At 45.4% G+C, this 22244-nt stretch overlaps 1 protein-coding gene across 7 annotated transcripts in view; it reads right to left on the bottom strand.

Moving 5' to 3' along the window:
* Nucleotides 1-6747: 6747 nt before the first annotated feature.
* LOC133544269 (nck-associated protein 5-like) overlaps nucleotides 6748-22244 on the bottom strand; it is a 323916-nt gene continuing 308419 nt past the window's right edge. For 6 of the 7 annotated variants that reach the window (XM_061889431.1, XM_061889432.1, XM_061889434.1 and 3 more), the window contains 4 exons: nucleotides 20799-20905; nucleotides 15543-15678; nucleotides 12927-13099; nucleotides 6748-7854 (listed from right to left, as the gene is read on the bottom strand). In XM_061889431.1, the coding sequence (XP_061745415.1) occupies nucleotides 7600-7854; nucleotides 12927-13099; nucleotides 15543-15678; nucleotides 20799-20905 (671 nt within the window). In that variant the 3' untranslated portion in view covers nucleotides 6748-7599. The remainder of the gene's footprint in view (nucleotides 7855-12926; nucleotides 13100-15542; nucleotides 15679-20798; nucleotides 20906-22244) is intronic. The other variant, XM_061889433.1, reaches the window with a different exon arrangement.

The raw sequence follows: 22244 nt of genomic DNA, 5'->3' as shown, positions 1-22244 counted from the left end.
TACGGATTATTGCTAAATTTGTGCGCCACTCAGATGTAAAAACATAATGTGACTCCAATCTTTTCAAACAAAGTGAGGTAGCAGCAAGCATGCACTCTTGATGATGATAAATGGTTTAAATTAAAAAAAATATATATTTCTTAACAATGTAAAAATCCACTTTGTTCAGTTTGAAATATTTATTTCATGATCGCTTTTATATTTGCCTCTAAACCTTTCAAAGTCTGCCCTGATTCAGGTAAATAAACAGCAGCCTAATGGAACTCCAGACCGGAGGTGTCAAACTCATTTAAGCTCAGGGGCCGAACGGAGAAGAATCCATTCCCTAGCGGGCCGGGCTGGCAAATCCATGGCATTAAAAACTTGAGACAACTTCAGATTATTTTCTTTGTCTTACTTTGGCCGCGTTCTGAAAATGCACACATTACAAATAGTCCTCTTGGTAAAACACTTTAAGTTTGGAATTTGATGCCAGCAACACGTGACAAAGAAGTTGGGAAAGGTGGCAATAAATACTGATAAAGTTGAGGAATGCTCATCAAACACTTATTTGGAACATCCCACAGGTGTGCAGGCTAATTGGGAACAGGTGGGTGCCATGATTGGGTAAAAAAACAGCTTCTCAAAAAAATGCTCAGTCTTTCACAAGAAAGGATGGGGCGAGGTACACCCCTTTGTCCACAACTGCGTGAGCAAATAGTCAAACAGTTTAAGAACAACGTTTCTCAGAGTGCAATTGCAAGAAATGTAGGGATTTCAACATCTACGGTCCATATTATCATCAAAAGGTTCAGAGAATCTGGAGAAATCACTCCATGTAAGCGGCATGGCCGGAAACCAACATTGAATGACCCTCAGACGGCACTGTATCAAAAACCGACATCAATCTCTAAAGGATATCACCACATGGGCTCAGGAACACTTCAGAAAACCACTGTCACTAAACACAGTTCCTCGCTACATCTGTAAGTGCAAGTTAAAACTCTACTATGCAAAGCGAAAGCCATTTATCAACAACATCCAGAAACGCCGCCGGCTTTTCTGGGCCCGAGATCATCTAAGATGGACTGATGCAAAGTGGGAATGTGTTCTTTGGTCTGTCGAGTCCACATTTTAAATTGCTTTTGGAAATATTCGACATCGTGTCATCCGGACCAAAGAGGAAGCGAACCATCCAGACTGTTATCGACGCAAAGTTCAAAAGCCAGCATCTGTGATGGTATGGGGGTGCATTAGTGCCCAAGGCATGGGTAACTTACACATCTGTGAAGGCACCATTAATGATAAAAGGTACATACAGGTTTTGGAACAACATCTGCTGCCATCTAAGCGCCGTCTTTTTCATGGACGCCCCTGCTTATTTCAGCAAGATAATGCCAAGCCACGCCCTGTCATGAGGTGGCGTCTTGTCCAGGGTGTACATTGCCTTCTGCCTGATTGTAGCTTAGATAGGCACCAGTGCCCCCCGCCACCCCAAAGGGAATAAGCGGTAGAAAAATGGATGGTTGGATGGAATGCCAAGCCACATTCAGTATGTGTTACAACATCGCGGCTTCGTAAACAAAAGAGTGCGGGTACTTTCCTGGCCCGCCTGCAGTCCAGACTTGTCTCCCATGGAAAATGTGTGGCGCATTATGAAGCGTAAAATACGACAGCGGAGACCCCGGACTGTTGAACGACTGAAGCTCGACATAAAACAAGAATGGGAAGGAATTCCACTTTCAAAGCTTCAACAAATAGTTTCCTCAGTTCCCAAACGTTTATTTAAATGCTTACCTGTATGTCATCTTTTTTGTAAGGGGCGCTGGAAGCCGGCAGACCCGTCAGCGATCCTGTTCTGTCTCCCTGTAATGTTTGTCTGATGTTGAGTGGGATTGTGCTGAAAATTGTAATTTTCCTGAAGGAACTCTCCTGACGGAATAAATAAAGTACTATCTATCTATCCATCTATCTATCTATCTATCTATCTATCTATCTATCTATTTAGTGTTTTTAGAAGAAAAGGTGATGTAACACAGTGGTGAACATGCCCTTTCCCAACTACTTTGGCACGTATTCCAGCCAGGACATTCTAAGATAATTATTATTAGCAAAAAAATACAAAGTTTATGAGTTTGAACATCAAATATCTTGTCTTTGTAGTGCATTCAACTGAATATGGGTTGAAAAGGATTTGCAAATCATTGTATTCCGTTTGGGCTTCACGGTGGCAGAGGGGTTAGTGCATCTGCCTCACAATACGAAGGTCCTGCAGTCTTGGGTTCAATACCAGGCTCGGGATCTTTCTGAGTGGAGTTTGCATGTTCTCCCCGTGAATGCGTGGGTTCCCTCCGGGTACTCCGGCTTCCTCCCACTTCCAAAGACATGCACCTGGGGATAGGCCCCTCCCACTTCCAAAGACATGCACCTGGGGATAGGTTGATTGGCAACACTAAGTTGGCCCTAGTGTGTGAATGCGAGTGTGAATGTTGTCTGTCTATCTGTGTTGGCCCTGCGATGAGGTGGCGACTTGTCCAGGGTGTACCCCGCCTTCCGCCCGATTGTAGCTGAGATAGGCGCCAGCGCCCCCCGCGACCCCGAAAGGGAATAAGCGGTAGAAAATGGATGGATGGATGGATGTATTCCGTTTATATTTAATCTAACACAATTTCCCAACTCATATGGAAACGGGGTTTGTTGTACGGTAAGTCTTGGAAGCGATTAGCCGCAATAAACGAGCACGCCCGAATACCCTGTTTGCAGCTCCACATCAATGTAGCAAATTGGGCGGATTATTGCGGAGAACCACCCTGGCGGAGACAAACTAATGGCATTTATTCAAGATGCATAATTAAGCATCATGGGAATGCTTACTTGGAGATCCCTGTGCACTCTTGGCTGTCTCCTGCTGACAGATTGTTGGTAGGCAACTGATTAAAGGCAAAGCCCCCGGGGGTGGGGGGGTTGGTTTCGTCCACTTTCTCCCTGGGAAGAAAATCTGACACGCACACATGTGGCTTCAACAGGACATCTTTTTTTCCATATTTATTAAAGAAATACTTACACAAAATAGAGCATTAGTGAACCAAGACAAGATTGCACACACAGGAATAATTAGACATAATTAATAGTATTTACCAAAGTAACACTGTTGGTAACTGTTTTAAGGAGCCGGGTTGAAGCATCACAGTCACGCGACACTCTCCACGGTACAAAAAAAAAACATGGGTATAAATATTGGACATCTAGAAAAATACACACCCTCTCCGCATTCTATTCGTACACTATCAACAGTTTCGTAGAAAAAAAAAAAGAATCGAGACACAGTTGATTAGCACCGTAGGAATTTGGCGTAACATCACCTAAATATCAACGTCTTTTAAAATAAAATATTAAAACTCTTTTTTTTTTTTTTTTTTGCTCTCTTTTTGTCGATCAAAATAAAAATTTATATTAAAAGAAGAATCCCCCCGAGAATTCAGTAAGAAAAGTTACAAGCCATTTCCAAAAGCGACATAAAATCATGTTTTAGTGTGTGTATTTTTTTTATTTTCATTTTATTTATGTTTGCATATATAAATCAGCAATGCCTCTTCTGATATTAACTTACACCAGCTTTATTTACAGAATGTACACGTTGGAGAGGAGAAGTGAGGTTTGGCTGCAGGAGACCACCTTGCATTGGGGGGAAAACCATGGAAAACAAGTCATGCTGTGTCTGCACCAGTTTTTCTTTTTTTTTTTTTTTTTTTTTGCTGCTACAATCTACTTGAGTTCAGTTTATTCCCTGAGCTACTAACAGTCTGATCGTCGGCGACAAAAGAGGAGCTTAAGGAGTACAAATAACTCCCCCCCCCTTTTTCCTCGCTCAACAGGAAGACGAGCATTTCAACGCATTTGAGGATGAACACAGGTATGTTGGACACGTTTAGCAAGGCATGCGTGCCTTTTGAAAGAGCACATTTAAAAACAAAAACAAAACAGTGGAACCCGCTTAGCTGGATGCCCTTGTCAACAAAACCTAACAGTTTGTTGACATAATTTACCTTCATTTTTCGGATTACGATATTTCGTACTCTCATTTAAACAAGTTAATTTCTTGCGTTGATCCGTTTTGTTTAGTCCTGTTCTGTTACTTTTGGACTCCCTTAGTTCCGGTTTTGTGCACCTCTGGGTTTGTTTTGGTTACCATGGGTGCTAATTGGGTTCACCTGCTGCCCAGCACTAATCAGTTACCGGATTTCCTTGAATTGCCGCCGGGTATATAGTATGCGCCTGACTTGAATTACCACCGGGTCAAACTCGTCACGTCACGAGTGACACTTCCCCTGTCATCATTTTCAAAATAGAGGAGGCTGATTTCAATACCGGTAATTTGTAATCGCATAAAAGGAAGAAGCTATTCAGTAAAATTTAAGGTCCGAGCTATTGAATATGCTAAAAAGAACAGTAAGCAGCTATGTTTTATGAATATACCGTAGCTGCGTGTGTCAAATATGAGTCATTAAATGACTCCCTGGTGGTAGAGGGCGCTAGTGATCCGTCTTGCGACCATTCGGCTGCAGAAGAAGTGACAACGAGTGACGTGATATGTGCAGGGACGGATATGACGCAAGGGGTGCAAGACGGACCTTTTCTCCTATGCTGGCTATGTAAACAACCGGGCTGAAATAAAGCATGTTCCAGTCCTAAATACCCAGGGTACTATTTATACAATAACACTTCATGGTGGCAACGGTGGGATAAAGAGATCACCCACGGGGCAAAACGGGAGGGGGAGTTGTCCGAGGATAATTCTGTCGTCGCTCGCACGTGAGGAGCCGAGCTAACTGATAGCAGCGGTCTGATAGCAGTTTTCTAAACTGGACTTTCAATGGAAGCAGGAGGTAATAAAGGAAGTTCTCCATCGAGACGGAGAGACTTTTAAAACTGAAGAAAGATAAGGAAGACTTCTATAAACAAGGTATTGATGCTTTTGATCAGAAGGAGCTAGCATGGAATTCATTTATAAGTAAAGGTAAGACCATAATAACGTTTTTTTTTATTAAATGTGCTTTTCATGATGGTATTCTTACATCACACTCAATTTTTTACTGCATGCCTTTGGTAAACGCCAGAGTAAGAAGAGGTTTTAAATTAATTAGCGCCCCGGCGGCAATTCAAGGAAATACGGTATTCACCGTCCTCGCCACGCTCAGTCTGGTTTCGTTCCTTTTTCTATGCAACGTTCACGTTGCTAATCTTGTTTTCTGGCTCATGATTCCTGTGCTGGGTTTCAGTTCCTTAGCTTCTCATGCGATCAACACACTTTTTTCTTGTTTTTTCCTGTCTTTTTGCACTGTAGGGTGAACAAATAGCTCTCTGATTAGTGCCCGGCAGCAGGTGAGCGTGCTGACCGCTTACCAGAGGCAGGTGAACCCAATTAGTACCCATGGTAACCAAAACAAACCCAGAGGTGCACAAAACAGGAACTAAGGGAGTCCAAAACTAACAGAACACGACTAAACAAAACATGACAATGTGACTAGAATGAAGATTCCTGGTGGGTAAAACATTGTATTCCGTTTATTTTACATCTAACACAATTTAATAATCCTGCGATGAGAGGGGGACTTGTCCAGGGTCGACAAAACCTTCCGTCCGATTGTAGCTGAGATAGGCACCAGCGCCTTCTTTCATCTCCGTAATATCGCTAAAATTCTGTCCACTAAAGACGCCGAGATCATTATCCATGCGTTTGTTACGTCTCGTCTCGATTACTTTAACGTATTATTTTCGGGTCTCCCCATGTCTAGCATTAAAAGATTACAGTTGGTACAAAATGCGGCTGCTAGACTTTTGACAAGAACAAGAAAGTTTGATCATATTACGCCTGTACTGGCTCACCTGCACTGGCTTCCTGTGCACTTAAGATGTGACTTTAAGGTTTTACTACTTACGTATAAAATACTACACGGTCTAGCTCCAGCCTATCTTGCCGATTGTATTGTACCATATGTCCCGGCAAGAAATCTGCGTTCAAAAGACTCCGGCTTATTAGTGATTCCTAGAGCCCAAAAAAAGTCTGCGGGCTATAGAGCGTTTTCCGTTCGGGCTCCAGTACTCTGGAATGCCCTCCCAGTAACAGTTCGGGATGCTACCTCAGTAGAAGCATTTAAGTCTCACCTTAAAACTCATCTGTATACTCTAGCCTTTAAATAGACCTCCTTTTTAGACCAGTTGATCTGCCGCTTCTTTCCTTTTTTCTCCTATGTCCCCCCCTCCCTTGTGGAGGAGGTCCGGTCCGGTCCGATGACCATGGATGAAGTACTAGCTGTCCAGAGTCGAGACCCAGGATGGACCACTCGTCGGGACCCAGGATGGACCGCTCGCCTGTGTATCGGTTGGGGACATCTCTACACTGCTGATCCGCCTCCGCTTGGGATGGTTTCCTGTGGACGGGACTCTCGCTGCTGTCTTGGATCCGCTTTGAACTGAACTCTCGCGGCTGTGGATTGAACTTTCACAGTATCGTGTTAGACCCGCTCGACATCCATTGCTTTCGGTCCCCTAGAGGGGGGGGTGGGGTTGCCCACATCTGAGGTCCTCTCCAAGGTTTCTCATAGTCAGCATTGTCACTGGCGTCCCACTGGATGTGAATTCTCCCTGCCCACTGGGTGTGAGTTTTCCTTGCCCTTTTGTGGGTTCTTCCGAGGATGTCGTAGTCGTAATGGTTTGTGCAGTCCTTTGAGACATTTGTGATTTAGGGCTATATAAATAAACATTGATTGATTGAGTAAGCGGTAGAAAATGGATGGAGGGATGGATAATTTACTAACTCATATGGAAGCGGGGGACTTCACGGTGGCAAAGGGGTTAGTGCGTCTGCCTCACAATACGAAGTTCCTGCAGTCCTGGGTTCAAATCCAGGCTCGGGATCTTTCTGTGTGGAGTTTGCATGTTCTCCCCGTGAATGCGTGGGTTCCCTCCGGGTACTCCGGCTTCCTCCCACCTCCAAAGACATGCACCTGGGGATAGGTTGATTGGCAACACTAAATTGGCCCTAGTGTGTGAATGTGAGTGTGAATGTTGTCTGTCTATCTGTGTTGGCCCTGTGATGAGGTGGCGACTTGTCCAGGGTGTACCCCGCCTTCCGCCCGATTGTAGCTGAGATAGGCGCCAGCGCCCCCCGCGACCCCGAAAGGGAATAAGCGGTAGGAAATGGATGGATATGGAAACGGGGTTTGTAATAAGAATTACGTATGTCAACGTTGACTTTTTAGAGATAAAGGGAAGATGCTGACCGGGATTTGATGAGTTCTTCGAAATACAAGCGCAACGGACTCCGGCGGGTTCCACTGTACCAATACATTATATTCCTCGGAAGACCGGAAGCAACAGCAGTGCAAACACAACGATTGATGTATTGCTACCATCAAATTACCATCATCCCGTTTTTTTTTTTTAGCTTTCCTCCTCTAAGTGCTTTTTGTTGAGCTCTTCATGGAAAGAAGTGAGGCAGGGACTGCAGTCACCTCAAATCAAACTTGATTCTTCAAGGCCGTGGGCAGGAACGCTGGCGGCAGTCAGTAAATCCACCCTTTTGGACACCCAAATAATCACTAGTGTAAAATAACCCTGTCACACGTCGTTGGAGCCCTGGCTGGTGCAGGACGAGAAGCTGTCGTAAAGCGAGTCACTGAGGGAGCCCTTTGGATCAGGGCGAGCCTTGCCATGGAGGTTGCCGGAGGAAGGCTCACGCCGCAACGCTTCACGCCTCCCGCCTTCAGCCATGGCCTCTTTTCGGATGTTTGAGCTGCTGGGGCTGAGATGGCTGAGGGGCTCCGAGGTTTCCTCCGCAGAGGGGGTGCCGACGACAGTCTTCTCCAGGGTGACCTGCATTGGCAAATACCAGCACATTTAGATCCTGGAAGGTTCTGCACCCGTTCAGTCGTACTGATGGGTTCTCAATCAAAATGTTTTCTTTTTTGAAAAAAACATTCATTTAGGGCAGGGGTCGGGAACCTTTTTGGCTGAGAGAGCCAAGAAGCCAAATATTTTAGAAAGTATTTACTTAACAGCCTAATAATATTTTTTTAACACTGAACACAACTAAACCCGTCCATTTTTAAGTAAGACCAACATTTCTAGAGTAAAATAGGTCTCTTATTCTTTGTAATAACATTGTTATTCTGAAGCAAAATGTGGAGGTGGCGTGGCCTGCGGGCCTGCAGCGAAGCATGGTGTTGCCAGGATAGGCCTTGAAATCAGCGACAGGTGTGTAGATGGCCCACCTGGGCCTTGTTATCTAATCATCTGTCACTCTGTTATAAGCAGCAGCCAGGAGGAGAGACGGGGTTGGGGTTGGGGTTGGAGCCAGAGCGCGAGCAAAAATGAAAGAGAAAAAGGCAATTGCTGGAAAGCAACTGAGAGACTTATGGAGAAATAAAACAATATTGTAACCCTGAAACAGGCTCTCATGTCGGTGCTTGGTGGTCTGAAGAACCCCCAGGAGGACAATCCCCACACTAACCAATAATAAATAAATAACTTCTTACCATTAACGCCACTTCATGAACAGGTGCGGTAGAAAACGGATGGATGGATTAAAAATGCATGAGAATGTTTTGTATTTTGAACGTTATTTTTAACACTGTGATTACAAGTGGAATTATTCATTACTTATCATGTTAAGCAACGTCAGCTCAGATTTATCTGAGAGCCAGATGCAGTCATCAAAAGAGCCACATCTGGCTCTAGAGCCATAGGTTCCCTACCCCTGAATTTAGGGGAATAAAGGGGGAAATGACTAGAAATGCTAGAATCTGGCTAATTTACACACCCCGTTTCCATATGTGTTGGGAAATTGTGTTAGATGTAAATATAAACAAAATACAATGATTTTCAAATCCTTTTCAACCCATATTCAGTTGAATATGCTACAAAGACAACATATTTGATGTTCAAACTGATTTTTTTTAGAAATAATCATTAACTTTAGAATTTGACGCCAGCAACACGTGATAAGGAAGTTGGGTAAGGTGTCAATAAATACTGATAAAGTTTAGGAATGCTCATCAAACACTTATTTGGAACATCCCACAGGTGCGCAGGCTAATTGGGAACAGGTGGGTGCCATGATTGGGTATAAAAACAGCTTCCCAAAAAATGCTCAGTCTTTCACAAGAAAGGATGGGGCGAGGTACACCCCTTTGTCCACAACTGCGTGAGCAAATAGTCAAACAGTTTAAGAACAACGTTTCTCAAAGTGCAATTGCAAGAGATTTAGGGATTTCAACATCTACGCTCCATAATATCATCAAAAGGTTCAGAGAATCTGGAGAAATCACTCCACGTAAGCGGCATGGCCGGAAACCAACATTGAATGACCGTGACCTTCGATCCCTTAGACGGCACTGTATCAAAAACCAACATCAATCTCTAAAGGATATCACCACATGGGCTCAGGAACACTTCAGAAAACCACTGTCACTAAACACAGTTCATTGCTACATCTGTAAGTGCAAGTTAAAGCTCTACTATGCAAAGCGAAAGCCATTTATCAACAACATCCAGAAACGCCGACGGCTTCTCCGGGCCCGAGATCATCTAAGATGGATTGATGCAAAGTGGAAAAGTGTTCTGTGGTCTGACGAGTCCACATTTCCAATTATTTTTGGAAATATTTGACATCGTGTCATCCGGACCAAAGAGGAAGCGAACCATTCAGACTGTTATCGATGCAAAGTTCAAAAGCCAGCATCTGGGATGGTATGGGGGTGCATTAGTGCCCAAGGCATGGGTAACTTACACATCTGTGAAGGCACCATTAATGCTGAAAGGTACATACAGGTTTTGGAACAACATATGCTGCCATCTAAGCGCCATCTATTTCATGGACGCCCCCGCTTATTTCAGCAAGACAATGCCAAGCCACATTCAGAACGTGTTACAACAGCGTGGCTTCGTAAAAAAGAGTGATGGTACTTTCCTGGCCTGCCTGCAGTCCAGACCTGTCTCCCATCGAAAATGTGTGGTGCATTATGAAGCGGAGACCCCGGACTGTTGAACGACTGAAGCTCTACATAAAACAAGAATGGGAAAGAATTCCACTTTCAAAGCTTCAGTAATTAGTTTCCTCAGTTCCCAAACGTTTATTGAGTGTTGTTAAAAGAAAAGGTGATGTAACACAGTGGTGAACATGCCCTTTCCCAACTACTTTGGCACGTGTTGCAGCCATGAAAGTTATTTATTATTTGCAAAAAAACAAAATGTTTATCAGTTTGGACATCAAATATGTTGTCTTTGTAGCATATTCAATTGAATATGGGTTGAAAATGATTTGCAAATCATTGTATTCTGTTTATATTTACATCTAACACAAATTCCCAGCTCAAATGGAAACGGGGTTTGTAGACTAAACACAAGTCCACAACATGCTCAGTCCTCAGTGAGATGAAATACACGAATTGGTCCCATTCCGTTTTTTTTGTGACAATTTTCATTCCCAAGGCACCAAAACCAAGAACTCGAGCATGAGCAGAACAAAAAAAAAAACACGACAGACTGAGAAGTCAAAACATGCAGGACGGGTGATGAGCGACATCAAAGAAAATACATGAAATCGAGGCGCACGGCTGGAGAGACGGTCCTAAAAATGGAGACTGGGAGGAAGGCGGCAGAAGGTGCTGTTAGCGGGACTGTCAGGTGCTGTCAGGATGATGAATGGGAGGCCAATGTGGGCCGTGAGGGCTCTGATGGGAGCCACTGAGCTTTGCATCGCTCTCCCGAGTGTTTGTGGAAGGTTATTAAAGGTGCTCAAATTACTGAGCTTTGACAGCAGACACCAAACTTCCCCAAAGTGTGAGGGACGGCGATGCCTTACTAAAGCGACGCTGCAGCAGGTGGGGACCCCCCACACAGAAGACCGGCAACATTGCTTGTTGGTTCGTTTTTGTGATTTCCCATTTGGACCAATCCTTCCTGGATATTATTTTTTTTTTTTAGCAATAATTAGATGTTTCCTTTACACTTTTACATACCTTTGAATCTGCGCCAACCTTGGTTTGTACGGTATACCGGTATTAGTATAGTACCGCGACACTAATAAAACATATTCGGTACTATACCGCCTCTGAAAAGCATTGATCCACTACCCCCCTGACCCCCCCGTCGTCATCACGTCGTGTCATTGCTGGTTTCTACGAGCAAAGGAGCATGTTCGGCAGTGCGCAATCACAGAGTACTCACAAGCAGACACAGTGTGTAGACAGGAAAGGGAGAACGGACGCATTTTGGCTTAAAAACTGACGATAAAGGTGAAGTTTTAACACTGAAACACCATCAGGAAAAGGTGCTTTAAAACATTTTTAAAATGGAGGAGGTTGATCGCATAAAGGGAAGAAGACTAAGAGCTATTCAGTAGGATTTAAGGTCCAAGCTATTGAATATGCTAAAAAAAACAGTAAGCAGCTATGTTTTTTTAATATACCATAGCTGCGTGTGTCAAATATGAGTCATTAAATGACTCCCGGGTCCTTTTGGTAGAGGGCGCTAGTGATCCTTCTTGCGACTACTCGGCTGCAGAAGAAGTGACAACAAGCAGCAAGAGTTTATTTTTTCCTCTCGCTTGCACTTTTAACATGGAGGATTACATATCTAAAATAAAACCGTTTTCTAAACTGGATTTTCAATCCAAGCAGGAGGTAATAAAGGAAGATCTCCATCGAGACGTAGAGACTTTTAAAACTGAAGAAAGATAAGGAAGACTTCTATAAAGAAGTTATCGATGCTTTTGATCAGAAGGAGCTGCGCATGGACTTCATCCATCCATCCATTTTCTACCGCTTATTCCCTTTTGGGGTCGCGGGGGGCGCTGGCGCCTATCTCAGCTACAATCGGGCGGAAGGCGGGGTACACCCTGGACAAGTCGCCACCTCATCGCAGGGCCAACACAGATAGACAGACAACATTCACACTCACATTCAAACACTGCATGGACTTCATTTTATAAGTAAAGGTAAGACCATAATAAAAAAAAAAAAATTAAATAAATAAATAAATGGGTTGTACTTGTATAGCGCTTTTCTACCTTCAAGGTACTCAAAGCGCTTTGACACTACTTCCACATTTACCCATTCACACACACATTCACACACTGATGGAGGGAGCTGCCGTGCAAGGCGCTAACCAGCACCCATCAGGAGCAAGGGTGAAGTGTCTTGCTCAGGACACAACGGACGTGACGAAGTTGGTACTAGGTGGGAATTGAACCAGGGACCCTCGGGTTGCGCACGATCACTCTCCCACTGCGCCACGCCGTCCCTAAATGTGCTTTTCATGATGGTATCCTTACATCACACTCAAATTTATAAGCGCAAGCCTAAATTTACCGCATGCCTTTGGTAAGCGCCGGAGTGAGAAGAGGTTTTAAAATAACTAGAGCATGCTTGCTTTTACCGCATACCTTTGGTAAACGCCGAGCGAGTAGAGGTTTTAAATTTATTAGAACCCCGGCGGCAATTCAAGGAAATACGGTAAAAACTAAAAAATAATGGCACTGTACTTTCGGCGATGACTTGAAAATGCCCGCTAAAATGACGATACCATCGATTCGATTTAAAAATCATTCCCTTCGAGTTCGCGGAGGGTCAAGACCAAAACTCGCGGAACAAACTCAAACCCGAGTGTTGAGTCAGAGCCTTTTTTTTTTTTCCCCGTCGCCATATAGATTTTTATGTCAGGCCCGGCATCTGGGCAGCGGAGGGGGGGGCTGGGTTGTCCCGTGGCAGCGGCTGGAGGCCATTTCACGGTCTCTGGTCCTCATTTGTCATTGGGCGTTGTTAAATATGGGTAGGCAAATACACGCTGACACGGGACGGGGAGCCGATCGAAAGCAATTAGCCAGCTTTTGCTATGAAAATCTCCTCACGAAAGAAAGACTTAAGGGAGGAGGCTCAAGCACTCACACTGACTCGGTCTCCTGCCTGGAGGGACGAGTCTTTGTGCAACAGGTTGTAGTCGCAGATCCTGTTGCTGTCCTTCTCCCGGTGGGAGAACATCTCATGCTGGTAGAAGTCCATGATGGAGAGGGAACTGTCCATGCTGCCGCTTCTCAGCGTCTTCCCGCTCTGCTCGGCTGCTGGGGGACATAAAAACTATGAAACTGTACGGTCTGTATTTTACAGAATAACTTCATGCAGACTGAATATAGAATATATAATCAGTTGCCTTCAATAATGGTCTAAAAAGTTGCCAATATGTGGATAAATAGAGACAAAGGCATAAAACACGTCTTTCTGTGGCAGCATCAAGGAAAGATTTACATGTAAACTAACTATGGTGCGTTCAAGGACTTACGAAAATAGGACAAAATGGTGCACACCGAATCAAGTAAATCATGTTTAATAGTGGGATTTCTAACAGTTTGGAAGGTTTGTGTCATGCTTGTCCTGCTACAGAAACCACATTCAAATGACAAATAACATATTTTTCCTTTTTTCATACATTTTTGAAAAAGCTCCAGGCCGTTGCCGACAATCCGAGTTAAAGGTTCCGAAGTCTTTTGTGTTGATATCAACATAAATAATTGAAAAATTGACAGTTACAGTTTGTAATACATGTGATCGGTATTAGTACTGGTATCTGGTAAAACCCTGATTGTATCGTCCCTACTTAGAATATATTTAAATCAAAGAATAAACATGAGGTGCCTAACTCGTGGAGTTTTTCTGTTAGAATAATCATGTATATACTGTATTATCATCATAACTTTATGCGTAAAGACCGTTACTATAAAGTTTTGTCAATTTGTGCGGAAGTAGTATTTTTGTTTTTGTGCAGAGCTAGCAATCCAAAAGATTGCTAGCCCCTTTATCAGTGTTGTGTCCAGACTTGGCCTGCTGACTGCCAAGGCCGAACATTGGGTACCGGGACCAGAAAAAGCAGAGACTGGGCTATAGCACCAGTACTCGGCCTGCTGACTGCCAAAGCCGAGCATTGGGTTCCGGGACCGGACAAAGCAGAGAGTGGGCGATAGCACCAGTACTCGGTCGGCTGACTGCCGAGGCCGAGCATTGGGTTCCGGGACCGGACAAAGCAGAGACTGGGCGATAGCACCAGTACTGGGCCTGCTGACTACTAAGGCCAAAGCAGAGACTGGGCGATAGCACCAGTACTTGGCCTGCTGACTGCCAAGGCCAAGCATTGGGTACCGGGACCAGAAAAAGCAGAGACTGGGCGATTGCACCAGTACTCGGCCTGCTGACTGCCAAGGCCAAGCATTGGGTTCCGGGACCAGATAAAGCAGAGACTGGGTGATATAGCACCAGTACTCGGCCTGCTGACTGCCAAGGCCAAGCATTGGGTTCCGGGACCAGACAAAGCAGAGACTGGGCGATGGCAACAGTACTCAGCCTGCTGACTGCCAAGGCCGAACATTGGGTTCCGGGACCAGATAAAGCAGAGACTGGGTGATATAGCACCAGTACTCAGCCTACTGGCTGCCAAGGCCAAGCATTGGGTTCCGGGATCAAATAAAGCAGAGACTGGGCAATAGCACCAATACTGGGCCTGCTGACTGCCAAGGCCGAGCATTGGGTTCCGGGACCAGACAAAGCAGAGACTGGGCGATTGCACCAGTACTCGGCCTGCTGACTGCCAAGGCCGAACATTGGGTTCCGGGACCAGACAAAGCAGAGACTGGGCGATGGCAACAGTACTCAGCCTGCTGACTGCCAAGGCCGAACATTGGGTTCCGGGACCAGATAAAGCAGGGACTGGATGATATAGCACCAGTACTCAGCCTACTGGCGGCCAAGGCCAAGCATTGGGTTCCGGGATCAAATAAAGCAGAGACTGGGCAATAGCACCAATACTCGGCCTGCTGACTGCCAAGGCCGAACATTGGGTTCCGGGACCAGACAAAGCAGAGACTGGGCGATAGCACCAGTACTGGACCGGCTGACTGCCAAGGCCAAGCATTGGGTTCCGGGACCAGACAAAGCAGAGACTGGGCGATGGCAACAGTACTCAGCCTGCTGACTGCCAAGGCCGAACATTGGGTTCCGGGACCAAACAAAGCAGAGACTGGGTGATATAGCACCAGTACTCGGCCTGCTGGCTGCCAAGGCCAAGCATTGGGTTCCGGGACCAGACAAAGCAGAGACTGGGCGATAGCAGCAGGTGTCAATATATTTGCATTGTGTCTAACTGGAGTTTTCGAGTTTACCCCCTTCCCTCAGCGACAGTGATGTAATAGGTACATTCCTAATAAATAGAGCTTGATTTTTAGAACGCAGTTTGGATCTGTAACTAGAGTACAGCCCAAAACAAGTGTCTCTTCATGAGCTAAATTGAACTCTGTCTCTGCATGTTTCCTTGCTTCTTGTCTGATTATTAGATGTCACCAATGTTTGAACCCGACAGTCTACAAGTCGAGGGACAACTGTACCATCAGTCAACCGCATCCTGGTAAACTCGCACTAGTAGGAACTCTGCGAAACTCTATTTTTCGTAGTCGCAGGTCTGATCGACTTCCCGGGATTTTCAATTGCAACCTTGGCTCCGTCAGAGAGGCGCCTCACCTGAGTCGTCCGTTTGGCAGCGGCTGAGCCGCGACCTTTGCAGCGGGGTCACGGCGCTCCTGGGTCTCTCCAGTTCGGTTTCCGTGTCGCTGCCGCTGTCGCTGCCTGAATACGTGCGCACCAGCACGGCTCTCTCCTTTAATGTAAACACAAACAAAGTAATAATGTTAAAGCTAAAAAAGCTAAAGTACCAATGATTGTGACACACACACAAGGTGTGGTGAAATTAACCTCAGCATTTGCCCCTTTGTTCACCCCATTGGAGGTGAGGGGAGCAGTGAGCAGCAGCGGTGGCCGCGCCCGGGAATCATTTTCAGTGATTTAACCCCCAATTCCAACCCTTGAGTGCCAAGCTGGGAGGTAATGGGTCCCATTTTTTTTAATAGTCTTTGGTATGACTCAGGGGCTTCACGGTTAGTGCGTCTGCCTCACAATACGAAGGTCCTGCAGATCTGGGTTCAAATCCAGCCTCGGGATCTTTCTGTGTGGAGTTTGCATGTTCTTCCCGTGAATGCGTGGGTTCCCTCCGGGTACTGCGGCTTCCTCCCACCTCCAAAGACATGCACCTGGGGATAGGTTGATTGGCAACACTAAATGGTCCCTAGTGTGTGAATGTGAGTGTGAATGTTGTCTGTCTATCTGTGTTGGCCCTGCGATGAGGTGTCCAGGGTGTACCCCGCCTTCCGCCCGATTGTAGCTGAGATAGGCGCCAGCGCCCTCCGCGACCCCAAAAAGGGAATAAGCGGTAACAAATGGATGGATGGATGGTTATGACTCAGCCGGGGTTTGAGCCTGACGATCTCAGGGCGGACACTCCAACCCAGTGGTTCTTAACCTTGATGGAGGTACCGAACCCCAACAGTTTCATAAGCGCATTCACCGAACTAGAGCTAGACGAAGTGGCTGGAGATAGGGAAGTCTGGGCTTCCCTGCTTAGGCTGCTGCCCCCGCGACCCGACCTCGGATAAGTGGAAGATGATGGATGGATGGATGGATTCACCGAACCCTTCTTTAGTGGAAAAAAAATTAAATAAATAAAAAATTAAAATTCAAGGAAAAGTTATGTTTTTTTTTTTTACTGGTGCACAAAATGAACCGTGCAATCGCCTTGATCAAAGAACAAAAGCAACAAAGTGCATCAACTCCCAACAAATTTACACAGTTTCAACTCAGTTTGACTTATGCGGTTGCCTTTGAGCGACCGATTTAGATATGCGCGTTTTCACCTTGGCAAGTGCCACTCTCATTGTTATTTTAAATGATAAATGATGAAATAAAATCCATCCATCCATCTTCTTCCGCTTATCCGAGGTCGGGTCGCGGGGGCAACAACCTAAGCAGGGAAACCCAGACTTCCCTCTCCCCAGCCACTTCGTCTAGCTCTTCCCGGGGGATCCCGAGGCGTTCCCAGGCCAGCCGGGAGACATAGTCTTCCCAACGTGTCCTGGGTCTTCCCCGTGGCCTCATACCGGTTGGACGTGCCCTAAACACCTCCCTTGGGAGGCGTTCGGGTGGCATCCTGACCAAATAAAATCATTTATTTATTTTCACAGCAATGTCTGGTCCTTTTCTTTGTTTTCCACCCCGAAATTCAATACTAGTACACATAGTTGACTGGGAGGTGTTTATAATAATTTGGGGAGAGTCCGCTGCCTGATGCTTACCTGCTAAACACCTATCTGCTCGAGACGCTGCATAGCTGATGAAAAGCAATATATTTTTTTGTTATCGTCATTATAAGTGGGCCAAAAAACTTGTATTAAACAAATAAATGGGTTGTACTTGTATAGCGCTTTTCTACCTTCAAGGTACTCAAAGCGCTTTGACACTACTTCCACATTTACCCATTCAATCAATCAATCAATCAATGTTTATTTATATAGCCCCAAATCACAAATGTCTCAAAGGACTGCACAAATCATTACGACTACGACATCCTCGGAAGAACCCACAAAAGGGCAAGGAAAACTCACACCCAGTGGGCAGGGAGAATTCACATCCAGTGGGACGCCAGTGACAATGCTGACTATGAGAAACCTTGGAGAGGACCTCAGATGTGGGCAACCCCCCCTCTCTAGGGGACCGAAAGCAATGGATGTCGAGCGGGTCTAACATGATACTGTGAAAGTTCAATCCATAGTGCCTCCAACACAGCCGCGAGAGTTCAGTTCAAGCGGATCCAAGACAGCAGCGAGAGTCCCGTCCACAGGAAACCATCTCAAGCGGATCAGCAGCGTAGAGACGTCCCCAACCGATACAGGCGAGCGGTCCATCCTGGGTCTACCCTCTGGACAGCCAGTACTTCATCCATGGTCATCGGACCGGACCCCCTCCACAAGGGAGAGGGGGATATAGGAGAAAGAAAAGAAGCGGCCGATCAACTGGTCTAAAAAGGAGGTCTATTTAAAGGCTAGAGTATACAGATGAGTTTTAAGGTGAGACTTAAATGCTCCTACTGAGGTAGCATCTCGAACTGTTACCGGGAGGGCATTCCAGAGTACTGGAGCCCGAACGGAAAACGCTCTATAGCCCGCAGACTTTTTTTGGGCTCTAGGAATCATTAATAAGCCGGAGTCTTTTGAACGCAGATTTCTTGCCGGGACATATGGTACAATACAATCGGCTAGATAGGATGGAGCTAGACCGTGTAGTATTTTATACGTAAGTAGTAAAACCTTAAAGTCACATCTTAAGTGCACAGGAAGCCAGTGCAGGTGAGCCAGTACAGGCGTAATGTGATCAGACTTTCTTGTTCTTGTCTAAAGTCTAGCAGCCGCATTTTGTACCAACTGTAATCTTTTAATGCTAGACATGGGGAGACCCGAAAATAATACGTTACAGTAATCGAGACGAGACGTAACAAACGCTCCATCAGGAGCAAGGGTGAATTGTCTTGCTCAGGACACAACGGACGTGACGAGGTTGGTACTAGGTGGGATTTGAACCAGGGCCCCTCGGGTTGCGCACGGCCACTCTCCCACTGCGCCACGCCGTCCCTACAACAAATTGAGAAATTCCATGAGATTACAAAATAATCTCATGGAAATGACAGCTGTCATTTGATTATAATAATAAAGCATTTAATTTGTTATTTAGTCAGATTTGGGACAGGTGTGTCCACATGTACGCCACTGAATGCTCAAGGAGTTTTTGCGTTTGCTCACTCGTATGGAAAATTAGAGGGAACATTGTTTGAAGGTATCCATAATACACCGATTGGGGGAAGTTTTTATTTAGACGCTGAGTCAGGTGTGTTTTGAGCTCCGTGGCAGAGGTTCCGCCGAACCCCTGAAGCCGACTCACCGAACCCCTAGGGTTCGATCGAACCTAGGTTAAGAACCACTGAGCAGGTCAAAAAGGGTTGAAAAATGTTGCATAGAGTTTTTAGTTCTGATCTTATTGAAAGACGATTACAAGTACAGAAATGCTTCCAGTAAAAAAATCAGTCTTATCGGAGTTCTGTACTCTGTTCTCCTGTCAATAGAACAATACCAGCATTAGTCCACTAATACAGTATAACTCAAAGTATTATCAGCATCACTCTGAAAATGAGTTTATTTTAGAGTGTTGGTTCTGTTGAAGGTTCTTTCCTTACGTAAGAAAGTGGTAAAAGCCTTTGTTCTTCAACATTGTCCAATACCTGCTTACCTCTTTCTCTCTGGAACTCGTCGAGGGCGGACGTTCCCCTTTCCTCTCCTATCTTAACCTTTTTGTTGCCTCTTTTTGCACTGCTCCCCAAATCTAAACATCGGAACTATTTAACTGGCCTCAATGAAATTGATAAGGTCTTGGGTTTGGGGGATCCTGCTTGTCGTGACGGAGCGGTTGTTGCCGGACACAAAACGGACTCTTGGGAGAAGAAGGAGTGTCGCGTGCCTGGTGACACTTTTCAGTCCAGGACGTGAAGATATCTACATATTCGAAATTATGACAACAGGACATCTGCTGATTGGAGTAAGCCTTGCTCTGGTTTGTCGACAAATTGGAATATTTTCAAAGTATCAATCAATCAATCAATGTTTATTTATATAGCCCCAAATCACAAATGTCTCAAAGGACTGCACAAATCATTACGACTACAACATCCTCGGAAGAACCCACAAAAGGGCAAGGGAAACTCACACCCAGTGGGCAGGGAGAATTCACATCCAGTGGGACGCCAGTGACAATGCTGACTATGAGAAACCTTGGAGAGGACCTCAGATGTGGGCAACCCCCCCTCTCTAGGGGACCGAAAGCAATGGATGTCGAGCGGGTCCAACATGATACTGTGAAAGTTCAATCCATAGTGGCTCCAACACAGCCGCGAGAGTTCAGTTCAAGCGGATGCAAGACAGCAGCGAGAGTCCCGTCCACAGGAAACCATCTCAAGCGGATCAGCAGCGTAGAGACGTCCCCAACCGATACAGGCGAGCGGTCCATCCTGGGTCCCGACCAGCGGTCCATCCTGGGTCTCGACTCTGGACAGCCAGTACTTCATCAATGGTCATCCAGTACTCCAAAGCTGCCACAAATGATTGGAGGATGCGGGAAGAACTGTGGACGGTCTGCCCCGCAGGTTTTTGAGGACCATTCATAAACAATTTAGAGTGGAAAGCAAATTTTATTTTTACTCGCATGCATAACATTCTAACTTGGATTGTTTCCCTGCCTTCGAGACTCTCCTGAAGGACAGTGCAGCGAAGAAACATCAAACTCCCTTCCTGTCTCTCATGGACACACACCTATTGTTGTTGACGTTGGACTAGCGACTCCACAAGATCAAGGCCGCGGAACAGAGACACACTGTAGGCTTACACGCAAACATGCGTCCAAAAAAATATACGCCACACATACACCCCCCAACTCAACGCTCTCGACGCAAATCCCATAGGAGTGATGAAAGGATGGTCAGACCTGAGAGCTGTGACCTACCACCATGACCCCGCACTCCCTACCCTCTGTTGCTAGATATCTTCAGATGTACGTTGTAATATGTATATTTGCTTTGCTATTGAGTTTTTTTCCCACTCCAGACTGGGCCCCCTTAGTAGCTCAGTCTAGATAGTATTTTTTTATTCATCCTTCCCCAGCGTTTTACCTATTTCCCCCCCATATTTTACAGGGTGCCTTGTGGCGACCCATCAGTGTTCCTTTTCTGTAACAATGTACACTGTTTGTTTGTCTAATCTTGAACGGATTTGTGCTGAAAACAAAGTTTCGTTGTACTTGTGCAATGACAATAAAGACCCTAACATCATTCTGTGACTAACTTACAACAAGAATGTCATCCTTCTTCCCGGTTTCATCCTCCTTGGGTTCGGAGAACGACGAGCTGCCGCTCTGCGGGCCAAACAGACTCAGCCTCTTGGTCCTGCTCGCACCTGCAAGTCCAAAGAGTTGTGGGGTTTGAGGTTAAACAGGTTGAGGTCTTAATCAAGGAACAATTACGTCCAATGAACTGAAGCCAATAAATAGCGAGGCTGGAGGAGCTTTAGGAGATGTTCCAAATAAGCCAAGTATACAATCTCAGCTGCAAAACCCTAAGCGATTGTGAGGGTGTTGAAATTGCAGATATCCAGTCTTTCATTTATCCTTTGAAAGATGCCCAATTGCGATAAATACAGTCGTGGTCAAAAGTTTACATACACTTGTGAAGAACATAATGGCCTCGCTGTTTTGAGTTTTGTGGTAGAGCAGGGGTGTCAAACTCAAATATAGAGTGGGCCAAAATTTAAAACAACAAATTAACCCTTTAATAGGGACCCAAACAAGTTTTGCATTGAATATTGACCTAGTAAGGCTTATATAACTTTATAGTGACATGCAAAATCCAGTTTCAAATAATAAAAATTAAAAAATATCAATGGCATATCAAATAAAATCAAAACACAAATTTTATCAATCAATCAATGTTTAGCCCTAAATCACTAGTGTCTCAAAGGGCTGCACAAACCACTACGACATCCTCGGTAGGCCCACATAAGGGCAAGGAAAAACTCACACCCAGTGGGACGTCGGTGACAATGATGACTATGAGAACCTTGGAGAGGAGGAAAGCAATGGATGTCGAGCGGGTCTGACATGATACTGTGAAAGTTCAATCCATAATGGATCCAACACAGTCGCGAGAGTCCAGTCCAAAGCGGATCCAACACAGCAGCGAGAGTCCCGTTCACAGCGGAGCCAGCAGGAAACCATCCCAAGTGGAGGCGGATCAGCAGCGCAGAGATGTCCCCAAGCCGATACACAGGCAAGCAGTACATGGCCACCGGATCGGACCGGTCCCCCTCCACAAGGGAGGGGGGGACGTAGGAGAAAAAGAAAAGAAACGGCAGATCAACTGGTCTAAAAAGGGAGTCTATTTAAAGGCTAGAGTATACAAATGAGTTTTAAGGTGAGACTTAAATGCTTCTACTGTGGTAGCATCTCAAACTTTTACCGGGAGGGCATTCCAGAGTACTGGAGCCCGAACGGAAAACGCTCTATAGCCCGCAGACTTTTTTTGGGCTTTGGGAATCACTAATAAGCCGGAGTCCTTTGAACGCAGATTTCTTGCCGGGACATATGGTACAATACAATCAGCAAGATAGGATGGAGCTAGACCGTGTAGTATTTTATACGTAAGTATTAAAACCTTAAAGTCACATCTTAAGTGCACAGGAAGCCAGTGCAGGTGAGCCAGTACAGGTATATATGTATGTATATATGTATATAAAGGTA

This window comes from Nerophis ophidion, linkage group LG27, assembly GCF_033978795.1.
Source record: "Nerophis ophidion isolate RoL-2023_Sa linkage group LG27, RoL_Noph_v1.0, whole genome shotgun sequence".
In the NCBI taxonomy this organism is placed as follows: domain Eukaryota; kingdom Metazoa; phylum Chordata; class Actinopteri; order Syngnathiformes; family Syngnathidae; genus Nerophis; species Nerophis ophidion.
This window is presented reverse-complemented; position numbering and strand designations above follow the sequence as displayed.